General features: G+C 35.6%; 1 protein-coding gene across 4 annotated transcripts in view; it reads left to right on the top strand.

Moving 5' to 3' along the window:
- LOC118273551 (protein spire) overlaps window positions 1-22,014 on the top strand; it is a 181,926-nt gene that overhangs the window by 24,882 nt on the left and 135,030 nt on the right. For all 4 annotated transcript variants that reach the window (XM_035590586.2, XM_035590584.2, XM_035590587.2 and 1 more), the window contains exon 2: window positions 20,957-20,994. In XM_035590586.2, the coding sequence (XP_035446479.2) occupies window positions 20,957-20,994 (38 nt within the window). The remainder of the gene's footprint in view (window positions 1-20,956; window positions 20,995-22,014) is intronic.

Raw genomic sequence — 22,014 nt, 5'->3', positions numbered from 1 at the left:
TGTTTCGTCCTTGACTTAATTTCCGCTTACTGTATTTCGTTCTCGTTTCCATAATTAATAGGAAAATATGAAGCACGTGTTCAGTTTATTCCGTAAAGCAATTTTATTTCTGCATTTTGCCAGGTTTTCAAACTTAACTACTTATGAATTCTTGGCTTCAATTTCGAAACTAACTCAAACTAATACGATTTTTAGGTTCATAATGGTTAGATTTCATTTCTTTCTGCAGTTGGAATCCAGAAATATTCTTCCTCAGTTCCATCATAAATATGGCTATGTGTTTATGTTATGCGTTGTGTATATTTAAATTCAGAGAGACAGTAAACACGTGATTCAGATAGTCGTAAATAAGATGAACACGATAATCCGTTGTATCACGCTGCGTGATAATGACTTCCGTACTCTTCAGATTAATACACCGTCATTAGTTTTCTCAATTTTACTTAGATTTTGTTTCCTGCGTGTCTTCATTAAGCAAACTCTTATAGTCATTACCTCCATATATTTCATTTTAATGTGGTATTAAATAAATATAACTGTCATCTTCATTTGCGGACGCTTATAATTCTCTGTCAGTGTTATCTAAATTACAAATCTTGTCTAATTCGCTTTAGTTATTGTTTTGGATATAATATTAACGGTTCCGAAGCCTAGAAGATGGTGGAACAATTTTTCATGTTTCTCAATTGAAGAAATTGATGAGTTTGCTGAGCGTTTAGAAAGATCAATAGCACCGGAGTACGTGACCGCGGCGCTTCGGTAACCGAACACAACGAGCCGTACAACCGCGGCGTCGGCGGGTGGTAACGTAACACTACACTTACTATAGCCACAAGGACGCAGGGAAATGCGAATCGGAGAAAAATCTCGCTTCGTATACATCGATTGATCTTATTTTATCTTTGACACGTAGGTACAGGTACAACAACTTCTCGCTTGTTATGTCAAACGTCATTTCGAGACTTTTCGAGAAATCGAAGATCTCAATAATAATTTGCTACACCCGAGAATTGAATCCTTTTTCGGAATTCACATCTTCTCCGGTGATTCAACAGTTGATGTGTTCTATTTTTTGCGTGTAAAACGAAAAGACGAACCATACCCCTGATCCATTACGTTTCTAGGAAACTAATTAAATGGCGTCTAAACCTTAAAGTTTGACAGCAGTCAATCGACTCTCAATGAAGAATAACAATACAATGTAGGATCGGATAAATCTTTGAAGTATGTGATTGGCATGGCGGCGTCATAAGAAATCGGACACAACGAGGCGTACAACCGCTGCAGTCGACGGGCTAGTAATGCGATACGTGAAACCGCAAGGACGGTAGAAAATGCGCATCTCTAAAGTATCATAATTTAATAAAAATAGACAATACTGAGGCTACAGTCGAGTTGCAGATAGAATTACCATGTTTATCTAAGCCATGCATTATTACCATGTGTAATAGTGCAAATAAAATTGTTATTATAATAGTTTTCTTATTAAGAAGAGCTAGTTTCGTGAAATGGCTTTGAAAAATGCGACGTAAATTGCTCCAAAGTATTGTTACAAAATTATGGAAGACATTTTGTGTAAACCGAAAAGCACAAAAATCAAGAAAAGGAATAAAGCATAAACATAAGCCCTCGTAACTGCGTTGAATTAAGTGAATGCACAACAACATAAACAACATTAAATTATATTAAATCATTATTTCGAAGTACTCGGTAACACCACTTACTATTACTTTATGCTGATATTTAATTAATTGTTGGAAAGGCAATTTCTCCACCTCATTATCGACTTAACTTTATTGTCTTACTGGATACACTTTCACTTTTCACATCACAAAAACGTTTAATATCAATAAGATATCATATTCTTAAATTCGTCACATTGTTGTAACATCTGTTTTTAGATTTCTATCACCATAGTTAACACTACTGTATTGTACATTAATGTTTCTCTGTCCATTAATCATCATTTTCAAATGTACACATGTCCAATTGGCCAACGTTTAATTTATCAAGACTTAGTTAATTACACACCTCGCTTTTTCCTGCACCATCTTAATTTGCCGCAAAGCATGCAATTACAATGGTCTCGCTAAGATCTTTCAATCAAATGAGTCAGCAATGTTTATTAGCTGTGTCATTCGTAATTTCAATGTCATCTCAAATTCTACATGGATTCCTTACTTTGATTTGTAGAGAAGTGACAAGCACAAGTTCTGAAATTGATGTAGTGTCTTTAGATTGTAGTAAATCGGAATTAAATACAATAAAAACTAATTGTAGTTTTTCAATAGCCACGTATCTGTTTTTTCGTCTAGCTAAAAAGCATTGTGGTATTTTTTCTCCTATCAATTAGGAAAAACACTTTTCATTAAGTGACTTGCTGTTTTCCGTCAATCTCATTTATCAAGAGTAGTCTCATTTGTAATGTTTTGGCCTTCAGCTACAATAAGTTATAAGCAGCCCCATTACATAAGCATAAGTATCCTATAATCCTATTAACTGTAAATTCGGTGTTTCAAGTGAAACAACCGTTAGTACACAATTGGCTTGAGGCCTTGAAGGATCGACACTGAACGCTCCAGCCTTGCGTTGTGTAACATTTTCGTAACTTGGTTATCTAATTTGCACCTTGCAGCTGCCAGTTCAGACGATGGGTATCTTGTGACGATAAAAAATAATACAGTGATTAGTGATAAAGCAGCGATGTTGACAAAATAATGACGTTCGTGTCTTCTTGTATACTTTTCCTTCATTAACTGTTTGTTTAGCTTCAACGGCTCCTTTTGCATCTTCGTTTTTGTTTTCCGTATGCACAGTGATTAGGAAGACTATTTTCGTCCTTTCATCTCTCTTTCTACCCCAACAAGCTTATCTCAGTTTACGTTTATTTTGTCACACAGTTTTTTTCTGCGACAACGTCCGCTTTTAAATGTTCCGTTAACGAACTTAAGTGATTTCGATTTGTTAAATGGATAATTGGCAATTCCATGATCTCTCAGTTATACAGTAGTTTAACGACCGTCTGAGTTCTTCTAAAGTGACACATCTTCAACATAATTTCTCTTGAAGCTCTCTAGACGTTTCTTAACATCATCGGTGGTTGAGTCATCGTCGAACAGCTGACCATTCTTCCGTAAAAATTCAAGTTCAATACTCAAAATCAATGTCACGTGGATTGTTTGTTTTTTTTTAGTCCGGCGTCCGGCGACCGTTACGTCATTGATGCCGCGAAGGTAATCTGACGGACAGCCACCCGTGTCGCGCGCCCGACTTGTTCCCTCTTGCGTAACGTTTACTTTACTCCCCTACAACTTTGTTACTGAATGGGTGCACCAAGTGATTTGGGGAAATTCAACAGTTTCTTTGGCAATTTTTTATCAGTTTCCTACTCATTACGGTTCTATGAGACAAGTTTGTAATTTATCTTCTTGTTTTATGTGAGAAATGCTTTCTGTATAAAAACATTGGAGCGTTAATCTATGTTGTGTTATCTACTTTATCGTTTGCTTGGCAGCGTTGATATCAGTTACTAGGCCGCCTTTAGTTTTGTCCGAAGTCAACTCTGAAAATTGATGGTATCTGGTTTTAAGACATTTAGTAGTATAGAGTCTTTGTCATTCAAGACATTGGATGCTTTAAGATATCGATAGATTAGTGGTGGGCCACTGATTGATGGATCGTTCTGTTAAAACGGGTGTTTCTGTAGATTTAAATGAAGTGAAGAAATTGTACTTTGATTATTTTATTACACAGTTCAACACGATAATGTGACTATTAATACTTTATGTGTTTAATATTTATAATTTTCATTTTCGTGTAGGTGTTTATTCATAAACAAAATGTTTAAATCAATATTCACGCTTAGTTCTGGTACACAGTTGTAAAATATTAACAAAACTCATAAATATTCGTAATATGCAAATATAATTACATTAATAAAAATATGATAATATTTATAGAGACCATACAAGTCAGGTATATTAGTCATCCATCATCTTAACACCGCGGTACCCACGGCGCATTCTCTTGCCTACACCTCTCTATAAAGCTATCAAAGAATTGAGTTCATCTGATGACAGCTGGTAATTATAAACACCCGTTGCTTGATAATATCCAACTTTTTTTAATGTCAATGGCTTTACCGCTTCAAGACAGCTGGTCGCGTGCTAAGACATTCTTGCTTCGATCTCAATTCACCTTGTTTTAGGAACCATTTCTCAGACTTGTTCACTAATTTTAGCAACGACCTTTTTGGTCAAGATCAAAGATTTTTGTTGTCAAGCATTAAATGATCATCGATATTCTAGTTTTGTCTCGTAAAGCATACCACCTTTCACTATTATTTTGTTGTAGCCATAACATTATTGAAATTGATTCTGCTAACATTTTACGTCATCACCTACTTTGCGAACTTTCTTGGGTATCACCGAAACGAAATTGTAATTTCACTTATTGCTTATCACTTTACATTTCACTTCGATTTAAATAAGAACCCTAGCATTATCTCTCTAATTACGATATTTTGTTAGACACCCACACATCGGTCTTGCCAATAAGGCTCTCACGTTCTCATCGTGAAACTTGCACTTGACACTATTTACAGCAGTCAGACGTTTACCTGCTAAATTAAAAAGTACTTATTTCGTACTGGCTGGATAGTTGGCAGCATAATTTTCAAATGGGCCGCTTCATACTGCAGTTTTATCGAACGACTTGCGTGAGGTCCAACAGAAATGTTGTCCAGTTCTGTCTCCGCCGGTGTCCCAAATACCAATTATGAAGTAAAATTTATGGCGTCCACTGCAACTCGATTGTCATATATCACGAAAGTGCTGCGGTCAGATTTTACTTTTGTAATTATATTTATTATCCATCGCGTGTTCTGATTTTGTATTTAATGCCCTTTTCTAGTGAACTTATATTCTTATCGTATGTTGCTGCGAAATACATGAAATGCCTTTATGGAATGCTGTTAAAATATACGTTAATGGCGGGGTTGTTTTTATGTTTGGATGCTTCATTAACGAATGTCACGAAGTCTAGGTCCATAAAGGTCACACAGGACATACACCGAAAGTATTTAAGTCATAATTTTAATGACTAATGGAAATAGGTAGCTGAACTTTAATGGAAAACTAAATTTTATTAGCATTGTCATTTACATAGGTCTTATTTATTAACGCAAGTCTCTTTTACCGTATTTCCCATGAGATCTAATAACAATTACTTTATAGTTAATGGTTCTAGCGTTATATAGGGCTATTGTGGGATGGTCTATTGTCAAGGTCTCGGTTATTGACCTTGTTTATTAACTTGAATACTACACTCCCTAGTTTACTTAATAACCTTTAGTTTACCATCTTCAGCTTTCCTACTCTTGCCACATTCGTTGTATGTCATTTATTGTGAATACAGAATTGCAGACCATTCACATTTATAAGATCTTTAATGAGTTTTCTTTGTGTAGTGTTTTTAAGAGACATTAACTATACAGCTGTTCTCAGTAACAATTCGTATGCAATTTGTGACACATTATTGTCAGTGGTAAACAACAGGTGTGTTACAGCAACTTCTTTGTTCTTTAGTGATATTAAATGTCCCTTAAGAATGATGAACTTGTTCTCACCATCCCTTTTATCTTCGCCTAACATACTAACCACATCGTTCAATGTTTTCCCTTTCCGGATAATTCCGCGAAGCCTATCATTAAACAGTTTAATGTGGAGTGGCTTCGTGGCCCCATGCCACCACGGTGTCCCGTGGCGCGTGACGGCCATGTCCTGCGAATGTTCCCATGGGACGCAGGTGCTATTGTAATAAACTTCTTTTGAATTATTTATGGTATCATTGTTCACCTTTTACGGTCAGATGATGTTGTAAATTACATTTAGGAGGTTTGTCGAACATTAAGGCGTTTTGTACTCTTTCTTGTAGTTAAGGAGTCTGAGTAAGACTAAAAGTATGTGGCTTTGTTTAATGAAAAAAACCAGGATTGGAGACATCGGAAGTATGGTGGGTTCCCACGGAAATTGACTTTGTTGTTTTTTGTATACCGGCAGCGGAGTCGTTGCCTCAGGTACTAGTCATCCAATTTCAATCTATATCATGTAGATGAAACATCGTTTTCTTTACGACATGCACCGATATAGGTACATTTACTTGTACAATCTTTAGATTATCTTTAATCTTCTCAAGCGTTTTGTATAATCTAACTGTTACTAATAGTTTCTCGTTTTCTATAATTGGTACTTAGTTGGAAACGAACGGTGCGCCAGCTATCACTAAACATTGGAAATCAGCGAGACATTTAATTCCATTCGTTACTTTAAGCATCTTTACGATTCTCGTGTGTACGCTAAGTTCGTGTTACCGTATCTACAGTTGTGTTTAGTTCAACAAATTAGCGAAATTACTCTCTTCGCAGATAAACTTTACGCTTTAAACCCACCAACTTTGCCGCTATGTCTAAAATTATAACAACAAATCTGAGTTGAGCTTTATGGCTTCTGTTTTACGATTGAATTTTCAATACCTTGTTCTTTCGTTATTAGCAAATGTAATTTGGTTTTGTTCGGTACACGTTTCACGGATTACCATCTGTTTACTTTCATGCTCTTGCAATTGTTAGTGTAGGTCATGTCATAGCACTGCGAGGGGTTCCTGCTAGCACGGGGCTCGTGGGGGTCATCTACAAGCCTCCTCACTAATTAGTGCCTTCTGTTAACTCGTATAAACGATTATGTTTCTGAAAATTTTAAATCGTTCAACCAGTATCCCGGTTTTAACGTGTTCTTATGGTTACTTGGTTGAGTTTTATTTGCAAAGTAGTTTAAAAATGTATTTCATTAATAACTTATATCTACATTCTTAGCTTCTTACTTATTTATTCCTTTTGTTCTAGCTTTTTACCAAATTTGTGTATTTTAGGATCCTGAATAACGGAATAATTAAAGGACGCGTAAAATTCTCTTTGTTCTTTCTTTTCTTTGTTATGGTGTAAGCCTGTAAACGAGCAAACGGATCACCAGATGGTAACCAATTGCCACCGCCCATGGACAACCGATACACCAGAGGCGTTAGTTACATTGCTGGTTTTTTAGGGGTTAAGAATTTAAGGTGGTTGAGTATTGGTAATTGGGCCTCCGGTAACCTCACTCACACAAAGAGACACAACGCAAGCGTTGTTTCACGTCGGTTTTCAGTGAAGCCGTGGTATCACTCCGGTCGAGCCGGCCCATTCGTGCCGTGTGTTCATAGAATTTAGATTTGTGCTAGGAATTTGACTACTATAGTAGATAGTCCCTAAAGTTGTAATGTGTAATATGTTGGAATTCTTCGTAAACACTTTCAACACAACAATTTTAGTTATTAAAATACTTACGTTATTTGTGTAAGCTGTGATGTTGAACAACGTAAAGTTATTCTAAGTTGTCTCACTTAGGTAAATTAGATTTTCTATTTCTTCTCGCCAACACTTAGTTGGTGTAATTTCTCCATGCTTAAGTCTCTCTACTTATTTGTTGCCTCCATCTTATGTGGTTTTAGTTGGATATTTCGTTATGTGGGTCGTAGCTTTATCCTACATGATGTCAGTCTTTATTACTCTTTAGAACATTTTGAGTTCATTGGGTTTGTCTGTCGTGTTGAATAGAAAAATTGATGTCAACTTACACATACAAAACAAAACAAATATTTACATAGTTATTGTTTAGCTAAGTAAAAGTTAATGTTACACCCATTGTTAGTGTCCTTAATCTTTAATAAAATGGCTTCCTTAGTTTTTGAATAGATTTTTCAAATTAAATGTTCACGCTTGAAGACGGACGTAATAACATTATCATGGGAATTAGTTCTGTCCTTTCCCATATCTCGAGTCCCTAATGGATCCCACACTAAGGACCTATATTTACGATCGTTGAAATTCTAACCCTTCTACGAATATTCTTATCGGTATCACCCATAATTAAGAGGACCCATACGCTTTCTGGCTAGTCACTTGACACTTCAAAGATTCGGTTTTATATTTCAATCACTGGACTGGTATTTATTACTTTTACATTTAAAACCCTTTGTGATATTTTACCATCATTAATGGAAACACTAATTAAGTTCGGCTGACATTCTTATTTTCACTGACACCCTTTCTATTTCGAGACATTCTCCGTATCAGCTATTGTCTGCAATTTATTCCTTAACCGATTTCATCTTCTCTCGATAACCCGTCATTTACACCGCAGATGAAAGCAATGTTCATTGAGAGTGCTGCCAATGGCTCGTTGCCTCCGTCTAGTGAATTACCGGCCATTTTTAACCATTCAGGGCTATTGTTACTAAGTACACTGTTTGGACTCGTCTCATCTTAAATTATGACCTTCGCCGGTCCGTTCCGGTTTAATGGGTGAAATTTTTGCCTTTGTATGATTGACTATGTTACTGTTACTTTCTTCCGTATTATGACTTCGAGTTCGGTTTCGTCTGCAATGGCGATCGGTTTGATAAAATTCGTATTTTATTTTCTTTTCGTATTCAAGCGAAAGGGAGGGTAATTAATGTTATCTGATATGTGGGCTTCCTTTCACCCTATTTATATCGTATAATGAAGGAAAAAACATACAAACTTACACAGAAACAGCCTTAATTTTTGCTAGGTCAATTGCAACCACAGAACGGTTTTATGTTTTTTCACTTAAATGAGCGCTCTTAGCTTAGTTTTGTTTTTGTCTAAAACAGAGAATTTTGGGATTTAATCTGAGTTACAGTAAATTCGATATAACAGTTCTGTCTCGTCGAGTTGCGTGTACGAAACAGTTTGTAGCCCAAGTAATGGCTGTCGAGCACGGAAGCGGCCGATCGTGGACCTTTAACCTCACAGCAAATTATTGGTATAAATAATAAAATTACGACTTTCTAAACGGTTATTAAGAGTCACTTAGCACAGTTTTGGACAATGTGATGTAAAGGTAGGTTAGTGGCGTCTTGTTGTTTAGCATCGTGACGCGAACGCGCGCGTTTTTGCACGCTCAATCTCACTTTCACGTCATGTCCTTATTAGACGGATATTGTTCAAAATTTCGATTTCGTTCAGATGCCGCGGGCAGCTGAGGTACGATTATGTTCTAAAATCGGAACAGTTATGGTTTCTTTGTGTCTCGTTGTGCTTGAATGCTTGTAACGCGTTAAGGCGCTGAAGCCTAGTCATTTGACACGCGATTGTCGCTTTTTTTCTTATTTTAGCTTGTAGGAGTCTGAGATTCTATTCAGTGTGTTACACCTTGCACATGTACATAATGCTCATTAGTGTCTAATCATGTTTGCGATGGTCTCAGGTGTTCCTCAGATGATCGTAACATTATGTCACGATTATTACAAAAACAAATAAATAGTTATACCTAGTTGTAAATAGGTATGTCTCCGTCACTCGAAACATTAGTTGATAATACATGTTATCTTGTCAAAATAATGAGGAAATACAATCGTACGTATAGCACTATTGACCCTGACAGTGGTAGGCGATAATTTGCACAATTCTTTATCTATTTAATACACTGACCGTAGTGACCGTTTTATTTTGCAATGTTCTAATATTTTTATTTGTAATGTTCATCCTTGCTCATCGTTTAGATGCATTTTAGACGAAACGTGTAAATGCATGCGAAGGATGTATGAAGAATAATTCCTGACAATTATTAAAGAGTTTTTAGTACTTAACTTTAGTTTCAAATCTACAGAGTATTTTGATCCAAGATTATCTAAAGTAGTGCGGGGTACCGTAGTTTCAGAGTTAAGTGAGTCATATTGTTTGTTCTCATCTTTATTGGAGTTTGGGTTTAACAGACAGAAAGTCTCTTAAAAATAAAATATTTCATATTTATTAGACTAATAAATCTAAGGTTCACTTCACACAATACATCACTAACTTATTTAACCTCATGAAATGGCGTGTATAAGATTTTAAACCCTTCAAAGCCGTCAAACATATAATACATACACATTACCTCTGCTTCCCTTCAATTTATAACGTCATAAAAGTAAAAGAGACGGCCAAGTTGAAAGAGTTGGCGGCTCATCGGACAGTGTAGTGTAATCTCATTGACTATTAAGTTTTTAGAGGTTTTGCGTCCTACGCATTAGTGAGAGGAACGTATTCGCGATGGATGACTTCAGTTTATTGCCAGTGTTTTGCTCCTTTGAACTTGGTGTTGTTGGGGCTGAAGGTGTGAATGTTAAAAGTCCTTTTTGTGCTTATATGATTTCGATTTATCGTAGTTTGGGTACCAATTGCAATTATCATCATAGCGTAGGATTCTGAAAGTGATAGATTCTGAAAAGTTTGCTATAATTGCAACACAATGGCAAGACTTATTCCTACTAATTGTCTCATTTATTAATTGGTAATCTTTGATGTCATAAACCATGTCATCAATTCACGGTATGAGCTTGCCCTTACCTCTCGTCGGCGTCGTCGGTCAGCCAGGAAGCGCCGGCGCACGATCACCCAGGGCGTTTGTTTTTCGTGACCCACTGTAGATCTTGTTATTGCCTCACTAAATGAAATTACGGCCAGCTTAACCTTTACCATATCGAATGAACTTCTCTAATCAGCTCACAGCGTTGCAAAAGTGGTGTGTTGGAGTCGTAAGATGATGCTTAGCATTTTTTGTGAAGAGTCCATTCCGATTTATGTAAAGCGTGCTTTAGATAGATGAATAGAAAACGAATTGTCACTGTCCGACTGCCTATAATATCTTTAGGGAATTTTCCCAGTCAGTATGAAATGCAAAAATCATAAGATAAAATGAAATAATCGTAAATAGCACTATAAATAACACTTTATAAGAAACACGAAATATAGATCAAGATAGCTCTCGCACTGCACCAATGCTATCTATCTATAGATATCACTGAATTTAAAATGAATTACTCGTTTCACTTGCGGAACTCAGTGATATCGTGGAAATCGCAAGCGCATTTTCTTCAAGCGTCGTTTTAGCGGCTTTCCTAGAGATCGGGAGAAAGCATTTGCCTTGCGGCCTATTTCTTCCATATCTCTGTCACATTACAAATTAACTTTCGAAGCTTCTGCTTGGACATGTGATCAGTTGGACGTTGATAACCACTCATTGACTGTCGCTGAGAAAATAAGAAAAAGTTGCTCCTCATCACTAGTTTCATTTGAAAAAATATTGTCTAGTAACATAGAAATCACTAGTTTCATAGATATCTTGAAAGTTTATCCGTGAAAGCTGACGCTAGAATTTTAGCTGTAAGCTCTCGTTCTATATTTTGCCTTGGTAATTTATAACACACGTCTGGCTCCGGAACTAGTATGAATCTAGATTGTAGGGCATACAAATATTTCCTTCAATATGGATTTGCTAGCTCCGGTAGTTGCGGAACGTGATCATATTTCATTTTCAACATCGACAACCCTGTTCATGTTTTTCTCAAATATTTGCGACCGACAGACAGATAAGCGGGCACTGACATGTGTGTTGATTGTATCTGCATGTCTTGCTCTGATGAAATCACATGTCTTTTGTTGAGTTATTATTTCTCTTGGGACTTCATTCTCTTGTAATATTTGGTTATAAATAGAGTAACAATATTAGCTTGCTTTTTATTTATTTGTGAATAGAGTGTAGAGTATAAGAAATTATTATTTGCTGGTTTCAGTATAATAAAAAGTATAAATGTTAAGCATAGATGATGCTTTTGGTGATTTATTGTTTGGGGTTTTATAATACCTGCGAGTTGATGTCAAAATCTCGTATGCTTTTGAGATGCTTTTAGTGGCAGTTGGTAATAAATTTTATAATGTTCATAACGTTGTCACGGTAGTCAGTAGGTACAGTAACTAAGACTGTATTTTTTATTGGGATCCCGCTACAACCTCCCAATGCCACTTCAACTCCTGAAAGCCTGAAAACTGAAGTCCGGCGCGTCCCAGGGAAATGAACGACTGTCTTGGATCCCGCAACGAAATAAATCAGAACATATTACAGGAGAAGAAAAAGAAATACAAGACTGTATGACATTAACCATTATACATAACAACAATGAACATGATAACGTACGAGATGATGTAACTAGAACAAACGATATTTCTAGAAGGACCATGATATAACCGTCTATAGATATCGGAAAGTGAAATGACATGTATCAAGGCTATAAAGATTGCAACAATACAAACAAAACAACAAGTGGTTAATCTGAAAGAGATTTTAAAGTTAGAGGATCGATTCACAAGTACACTCAAGTACCAACAAGTGCAAGCAACAGTGAACACTGAATAGTGTTATTAAATGATAAGGATCAAACGATATCTCGATACCTAACTCGATAAGTTTTACAGTTTTCAAGTAATCGGTATAGCGAATGATCGAAATAAACTTTACGATCGATTGTTATAAGATACCTAGTCTGTTGTTATCTGATCGTTTGATGTTATAATCTGTGTAGTAGTTACGCCAGTAGTTTTCAAAGATATAATAATTTTATTACTGCCCTTAGTTTTGTTATGGACTTTTCTAAGTTTATCGTTATTGCTATCATCATTCATTTCAGCTTCTAGTTTTCCGAGCCCATTGTCCAGACCACTTGTATAGACACTTATTGTGTACTTGCTAATGAGCGTGCGATTCGTCATCCGTGATATGTTAATGAGTTTTAGGTCCTACATGAACAAGTATGCGTCATCAGGGAGTTTGTTCTCATCTGAAAACATGTATTTCTCTTTGAAATTATTTAGACTTTTTACATTGAGTATCGCACATAGTAACTATTTAGCCTAGGTAAGAAAGTTTAAGGTTAATTATCCTTTTTCGTGATACAAAAATATTTAACGTACAAGTAATAATTATTTTATCTTCAAGGTCACCTGACTCTACAATCCTATACAAGTAAACTATTAAGTTTGACGACTATGCCATAATGATTACATTAGAACCAGTATTGTTACCCCACCTAACAAAGGTCAGTTCATATTTCACATAACAATAATTTCCTGCACGCACAGTAGCTATACGATGCCTAATTTTAGTTAAATCAACGTTTCAAACAGAACAGTCTTTCTGATTCAACGGTTCATTGAATTCATTGGAAATGTAATTTGTTAAGTCATCGGAATTTCTAAATTGAAAATGTCTCTGAGAAAAACTTTATTCATTATTCGTTCCGAGCAGTGAACATTTCCACAGCTTTGACGTGGGCGTGTATTAGATCTTTTGCGCTTGTAAATATAATGTTGACTGGTTTTGCGTCACTGAAAGCGTTGTGACTTCCATTAACGTATTGACAACTGATAGCATTGAAGAGTGGTGCCAAATGGTGGCCAAAATCAATAAATCCCATTTACGCAGGGTCGCGGCACGACCTTGAGGTACGCCACTATCAAGCCAAACAAACTGTTCCACTATGCTTATCTTATCACCATCTACCGTGCATTCAGGTCAAGTGATGAAACGCCCTGGTTCGTTTGTGTGTCTCCTATACCGATTAATATCAAATCTACACACTTTTAGGGATTATGTCTGTGTCATTGTTGGCCCGAATAGTTTCAAGAGAAATCTCTTAAGGAATGCTTGAGGCAGGTTAATTAAACTCGTGAATATTCATGATCTTACTTTTAAGGGGTGAACGTAAAAGCTTTAGTATCTAGACGGAGGCTTAATCATTAAGGCTCGTAAATAATTTTGGTTCGAACACTTTCAGTAAGGAAAATATTTGATCAAGCTGTTGATTATTACTTAGAAGTCTTAAGATAGAAGAAGCCTTTGTAGACAATGATGGTGAAAGATATTATGCGTACTAAAACATGACAGAGAAACGCCGTTGTCACAGAAATTTACAGACTGTACGGTGCCTAAATCTCAGGTCCTTATCGTCACAATTATGCAATGACATAACTGTAGAGTAATCACGAATACTTCTGGTGTAGCTGTAAGTTTCACGTGACGATAATATTCGTTTAAAACAATGATGTGTTTGAATTTGCTTGATTGTTTTGGTAAACTTGCACGCCTACGTGTTGGCTACGTTGCTGTCGTCTAGCCGAAACGGGACAAATGGTTTCAGACTGTTGTTTGAACTGCTACATACAGTGTTGCAGACAATATCTGGCTTTATTTTAAACTAGACTTATTTTCAATATTTTTCTTTTCTTGTTGTTCAATGCTCGTCATCATTAAGAATTATTTCATTAAAATAACTTTGATTACTCCTTTCTTTATACACAAATAATAACCCCACGCTGCGATAATGATTTCATTATATCACATTCGTGGTATTCAGTTTATTGAACGTAATTTCTCTTTTACCACTTCTGATGAATTGTAATTACTAAGGCATTAATTTCTTTATCTTAGATTTATATAGGAAACAAGAATAATTTGATAAAATCTTGATTACCGTTAACCATTAAAATGTGAAAGAAATTACTTGTGTTAACATACGGAAGCCGTTTTATAAAATTGAAAACAACATTCATCTATGAAAGAATTACATAAAATGTGCATTTATGTTTAAAAGTAATAAAATGAATGATTAATTAGTTTCCGTGTTTAGGTCTCGACTGTGTGTTAGCTTTCTTTATTAATTACAGACTATGTTTTCCATTTACTTTTGTAATAACGTTTTATGTCGAAGTAATCGTCAGTCTTCATTTTATCGTCTAAGGCAGTAGTCTTCTAACTATCACGAGTAATTGGTTATTATAAAATTCGTTTACGCCAGTGTTACGATTCGAAATAATGACAGCCGTTTATACGTAGTTGGTACACCGAGATATTGCAGCACTACAGTCTAATGCAAACATTAATGTGACTCTCAGAACAGATAACGTATCTCATAAACAAATGAAATGCATAAGACAAGTGTTTGATTTAGAGCAAGTCAAGATAAAAAGAGCACGCGAGCGGGGTGTGAACGATTTTGCATTTGCAAAAAATTATGCCAGTGATGTCACCACAACATTCTAGTGTTTAAATAACATAGTTTGAGATTTTTTACTCACGTTAACTCATTGTTTACCGTTCTCGATTTTAAGTGTGTACTTGTAAGTGACACAGAAATGGGTGTGAATAAAATTTTATAGATTCACACCACAAGAGATGGGCCGGAAATGTTGCTTTTAGAACAGACAAGAGAAAGGTCTTCTGTTGGCTTAGTTTAAGATTAGTTTCTAATGGGAAATCTGCATTATAATAAAATGAAAATTTGCACAGCTATAATAACCATATTCACGCTTTCTAGCTCTAGGGAAATAAGCCTTTAAAATATACAAGTTATACCGATAATATGTTTCGAAGTAGGTATTCTGCATTGGTGATAATGTTTACAGTCTTGGAAGGCTAAAATTAGGTATGAGCGCTAGTTTATAAAACGCAAATCTGTGCAAAAACACAAAACAATGGTTTGAGTGATTCTTATATGTCGCTCTGTTAATCCATCATATTGACGTTTACCTAAAAACCACAACGAACAAAATATACATTTTTTGTACTCTATTCACAATTAAGTAAAGGATTAGTATAAGGAAGGTGTTCTACAATTTGGACACATTGTGGGCGAATGTTGACGCTTAATAAATAAAAATTGGATTGCGAAACGAATCACCGAATGTGTCAGACAAAGCAATGCCGTAAGCGTTTGATAATGTGGGCTGAAAAACAAACGATAACATTCAGTATTCTGTGAATTGACAGGTTCGCGATAAAATTTGTGATTGATATTTGATATATGGGCGTTTTAGATTCAGTAAATGATGTCATTATCATGTCAGCACTGGTCGGAGCCAAAGTTGGAAAGATCAGGGCCGATTTAAATAAAATTTTCTGAAATAACATTGATTTACATTCGGTCTCAATAGGCTGCGATATAAAATACCTAAATGCCTTGAGTGTCTCGGTTGTAGTTCTTCAGTTAGAGGTTATGTCTTATGTCCAAACTCTACTCGTATTCGCGAATTAGGTAAACAAATATTTTGGTAGCACAAAAAAAGTCTAGGAAGTAACGTTCAGTGCTGAATCAGTGTTTGATGAACGTAGGCGCGTGTCATTACACTTCCTAATAAGATTTACATAATATCTACAGTGAAGGTCATTGTCTTCGTTTTTATCTTCCTACACAACTGTAAAATTATGTCAACCCCTATCAAGGTTATGTTTACTTCTACATTTAACAGTTGCAATTGAGACTGTTGCATGTTAGGTTACTGATTCGATTCCTTCAACTAGATTCATTTTTACTCGATCCGGAAATTGAACCTTGTCCTCATCAGTTGCGTTTCCGGCCATTAGTTTAACGAGCCAGTGCAAACCAGGTTCAGTTTTTCCACCACCATTAGTCACTCCTTCATTAAGTTGGTAGTCATCATACATTGGCATTTCTCGATCATTATTTGCTTCATTGACTATTGTCGCTTTGTCTTCTACTACAACTGTATTATTTTCCAATGTTAAATTACCTTAAAGACCATCACAAAAAACATAAACGTCCCAAACTCATTATGTCTTACGTGTAGATATTCTCGTCTGTCGGTCTGTCAGTCTGCCGGTCCTCGTTGGAGCATAAATTGATTATATTCATCATTACATTTCGTACGTGATAGCTAAGCATCTTACGTGACGCCATCTTGCTTTTTGCTTGCCGCCCTCCGCTACACACTGGTTTTCAAATAAAATGTTATACTTACGTAGTTTTTTTTCCTTTTTCTACCATCCGTTCTGCATGGCTGGTTTTGCTTGACGCAAATTACGTTGTTTGATAGTGACGCAATTTTTCCATTGTATATTTTTAGAATTCGTTTTAAGTATCGTCGGGGGTGTAAGTAGCAAATCATTCTCTAGTACAAACAACTTTGATAGCAATTGGTCCTTTTAGTTTCATTTCAATACTGAAAGTCAGGTTGTTGTTCGTTTCTAAATTGTTTTGATTCGCAGACTAGAGCTGCATATGAAATGAGTTTATTGTTAATTTGGAATTAGAAGTAACCTGATCAACTTGAACAACCTGAATCTATTCAACCCGTTTGAATTCAACACCTGTGCGTAACAGACGCCTTGTTGTTTGTTGTTCAGTGCTCAAGATAGATTATTAATGTAAATTAAGTTTAAAATTTTCTAAAATTGGACAATATACTCGTAACAAGGCGTTGAACTCATAGATAGCAATTTCGATGAAACGGTAGCGAATATTTTTTTGCATAATCAAGGGAATCAGTTTGTGGAACGAGGCCCATTTGACGGAACCTCTTTCATCTTTCAAATGTCCGCCACATATTTGTCGCTGCCATCTCAAGTTTACTGTTCGCAAATTGACAATTCACAGAAACATGACTATATTTAGTTCAAGTTTAAACTTGTCCAACTGCATCGGCAAGTTGGTTATATAAAAGTGTAATGTGTTATAATGTTATGCCAGGATGGGTTTGTCACGAGCTCGCGAGGGTGAATGCACTGCGCAAATATGTCCGCTCCGTTAAAATAAATCTTTGTACGTTTCATTATTTTTCATTACTATATGCCCCGTTGGTTCTACGGTAATTTTAGGCGTTGTTTCATTTTTCATGCATGTTTTCTGATAACTCGTAGTTCACACATTTAAACGTTTTACAATATCTTATTGTGAAGTGTGAAGAGTGGATCAGCAGTGTGCTAAAATGGAAATTAACATAGAAAAAAGTAACGACCAATCACCTGACGTCATCGCTAATTTCTGCGACGATCACAACACCATTGTAGTGCCAACACAGTTTGAAGCGTGAAAGGAGAGTGATCGAAGTAATAATTAACGCACTAAAAGTTATCAGTAGGAACGCGGCGTCTTTATGTTCATCAAAGTTAATCCAAAGATAACGGGAGAACTTAATGAACTCTGAAGTCATTATTATGTATAGATAGTGAAATGGCCATACGTGGAGTAGCGTGTGTAGCCACGTATACACATGATACAAAACCAATTTCTTTCAACGATAGCAATGATGGCTATAGATGGTTTTGGGACACAAGTGTATCCTTTCTTTGTATTGAAACGTTTTTCCTTTGTATCTATAAAAATAACAATACAAACGCCTATTACAGTTCCAAACACAGCCTCGTCAGCTTACAAACCATTCCTCTCTGCCTCGCAATCCAGTTTGGTACTCGAATTGATATTTCTATTGACAGTACCTATATCTATGTCACCATTGGACTTCAATCTGTTCGATACAAGTTGTATCGAAGTATTTCAAACTGCTACCGTACGGAATATTGCTCGTCATTGTAAGGGAAACGGTCTTATGAAGACTTCGGCGCTTTCTGCGAACCAGTTCCCATAACCTAGATGTATTAGTACTGCAGTACCGATGTATTTCAGCTTTATTAAGTATTCGAGATACCGTTTACTTTATAGCAAGTCTATTTACTTGAAGATATTGTTGAATGGTAATCTTTGAGAACTGTACATTTGGTGTATCTAGTTAAAGCAGAGTTTTACAACGTGAAGGATTATGCTCAATTTGGGATATAAACATGTATGTGTGTAGACCGCCAGAGATGTGGAGACAGACAACAGTAGAAGGCCTGTGGCTGATGATTATGATCTTTAAATCCAGCAAAATTTTCAAGCTTATTGAAAAAAAATATTTTTCTTACAAAGACGCACAATTTTGCACCTCATCTCGTTGGTCGCAGAAACCACACAAAATACCACCTAAATTTATATTTATTCAGAATTATATTTTACTCATGTATGTACTTCGCTCTTGAATTACCTTCATTATCATGACGAATGTTGAAATACCAAATACACAATAACGTCTTGAATAATTTTCACCCGTTACGAATTTAACTAAACGTTCGATGCGTGACCGGTGCCATAAAATGAAAGGTCAATAGCATCAGTGCCAGATTTACTGGAGTATGATATTGCGAAATTAATTCGCGTATAGTACTTGTTTGAGGTTTCATTTGGATTATTAGAGATTAGTCTTTAATAGTTCTGTTGTAAGTATCATTATTGTTTGATTGCTATCGCTCATATTATCTTGATTCGGAATTGATACCCCTTTTCGAACGTATCCACTGTTTCTTTTGCAAAGTACTATTCTACTACTGGTACTGGCTAACTGCATTAGTTCTGCAATTCATCAATCGGATTCATTTAAGTGCTGCGATTGGTCATGTCATCTTGAGGCTTCATAAAATTGGTTACACAAAAATGTTCTAAATTGTTTCTGACTCATAAAGTGTATGGCTTCTTTATGTACAATAATTGCCTTCTTGTTATGTATAGAAAAGTCTTATGTAACAAATAACTTAGCCCTTAGGGACATTACGTTATGCTAAAGATTATTTACAAACTCATCTTTGAACCTTCGTCCAAGAGTAAACGGCGCAACTTCAAAACAGTTTGTCACCTTAAGAGAGTCCTCCGCACGTTTTTTATTTTCTATAGCAATACAAATAATGTGCATTCACCACACAAAGCCAGCTAGACGGGCTCTCGTTAGCAACGGCTCGTAAAATGGAACGTACCGCAACTGCTCTTAGATACGCCAATAGAAGTGAACATTGCGGTGTTAAAGAGATTCTGTTTGTTGGTTTTTGAGAGTAGTTCTTCAGAAATGCCGTATGGATTTTGAAGAAATGCATCAGAGCTAAATTTTCAGATATTATTTTGTGGTACATTGTAGTTAAAATTGTTCAATTGTCTGACTGCAACAGTAGTTTACAGTGATTAGTGATTTTGATTTATTGAAACCAACAATAAAGTAAAGAGATTTTCAGCATTTACCTACATTTACATTTGCTTTATCAGAACTCAAAAGTCAACAGTGAAAAGTTTACACAAAATTTTCATGCTACAACATTTCCAAAAACTGGTGCAGTGAGGGTAAAAAATTCAGTTACACGGGCAGGATATGACGTGGAAATTGCTCGGAACCGTGTCAGTGAGGTCGTTTCGGCCGTGTTGCATGCATTGATTGTGTTACATGTGCACCGTGAAATTGTCGCTAGGTCGCCGGGGTCGATGACCCGTTGACAGGTTGACGGTGATTCATCTTGGTTACTTTTGATTTTTGTTTGCTGTTTTTAAGTATAATTTTGTATTTATTATTTGTCTGTGGATTGGGTGAGCTGTGATATAGAGGGAAAGGAATCGTACGATGAGATGAGGTTGCATAGATTAGAAGAATAGTATCTATTGCATCTACCAGAAAAACTTAGCAATAGGGAAGACAGAGAGAAAAGTACGAAAGTGGAAATATTTTCTGGCAATTTCTTTTTTATAAAAATGCTCTTTAGTTTACGTGACAAAAAGCTTGTACATCTCTTGCATAATATTTATTTAAATCATATCAAGGTGATACTATGTTGATGTTTGTTTTTATGAAAATAAACAATTTTATCTTTAATTTCTCTTATAGATAAAGTAAAAGTGATAAAGGAATTCACACTATTATTGATAAAAATAAGTTCATCGTGACTGTTTTTTGCTTGAATAGGTACTTACTTACTTTTTTTTCTGGAAAAACGATGATTAGTTCAGCCCTTATTTTTACTGAAGACGTAGTGTCTCAGATGTGACACAGCAAACTCTCGTTGAAACTATCTTAGTTAATAGAGTGTGTCGATCTTGTCACTGTTCGCTATGTAGGAATGTAATGCAACGTATCTTATTAGTTTTTAGGGCATAACGGCATAACTACGTTATACCATAAGTGTATCTCGTTTAGTTTACAATTAATTGAGTATTTAAACAAATATGTTCAATTAGGGTTTGGATAATATGAGACGTGAAACAAAATAATGTGTACTTTTTCCTATCCTAGTCGTAGATTTTTGAGGCACTTTTAGATTTAATTTAATTTAAGAAGTATTCGATTTGATATTTTATTAGAATTTCGTATACTTTCTGTAAACTTGAATACTTTGTGTGTTTATGTTAAATTAAACGTATATTTCCATTGTTACAGATGACAGCAGTAGAGAGGAGGTTACCTCAGAGCAACAGGTATGATTTTTAATTGCAACCTCTGTGCTCTGTTCACATAGTTGTACGGGACTGACTGTTGTATTAACTGATGCGTGTGAAAAAGGATGTTAATCTTACTTTTTTTGAGTGGGTTCATCCTCTGACTTCTCCCGCCTTGGGCGAGGCGAGAAAGAGTGTCAGACTCTGACACTCTTTCTCGTCTCTCATTAATAAAGGTTTTGGACGACGCACCTGAGACATGAAGGATTCTTGATAATATTTTCCACTATGCAGTTTAATGAATTACTTTTACCAAAACAAATATTGTCTTTGGTGTAATCATGGCGATGGCGGTCTAATTAATCGAGTGTTCGTTGCAACTAGATTAGATACCGCTAACTTTAATTTACAGCCGACTCGTTAATCTTTAACCCAATTCCTACACTATCATTTGATATCAAAGGAGAGTAGATTTTAATAAATTCTAAGAAAATTATAGAAAAGGAAAAAGTAACAGAATAATATACTTTAATTGTACATTAATGTAATTATTATGTTTTTCGGCTTACTAACCTAATTATTAGACGATGAACCCGACTAGTTTCAAGCCATGCTAGAGGCTTATATTCATGAGCAGCATCCGAACATAACAATTAATTGTACATCAATCACATTTTATACATCAGTAAGAAAAAAATGAACTGCCTGATTGTAAATAGTCATTGTAGCCTGCAAAATCAGAGGCATCAGGAAGTGTTGCCGACTAGGGAATTATTCAAGCGTTGTTTTTCAAGAATAGGTACTATGCTGTGGTTAGCCTGATTTATATATAAGTACATATAAAATGTTAAAGAAGAAATGAATACAAATACGATTATTTTTATCACTGGTATCAAAGTCAAAGTCAAAGTCGAAATTATTTATTTCAAATAGACCAGGAAGGCACACAAATATAATAATAATAAAAATGTCTGTCAGTCGGTCAGTCCCCTAGTGAAGCTATTTGCTCGTTATCTTCCAGACAATCAAAATATTTTCACTGAATGTTATCAGAAATCA

The sequence above is a fragment of the Spodoptera frugiperda genome, chromosome 1 (genome assembly GCF_023101765.2).
Source record: "Spodoptera frugiperda isolate SF20-4 chromosome 1, AGI-APGP_CSIRO_Sfru_2.0, whole genome shotgun sequence".
NCBI classification, from domain to species: Eukaryota; Metazoa; Arthropoda; class Insecta; order Lepidoptera; family Noctuidae; genus Spodoptera; species Spodoptera frugiperda.
This window is presented reverse-complemented; position numbering and strand designations above follow the sequence as displayed.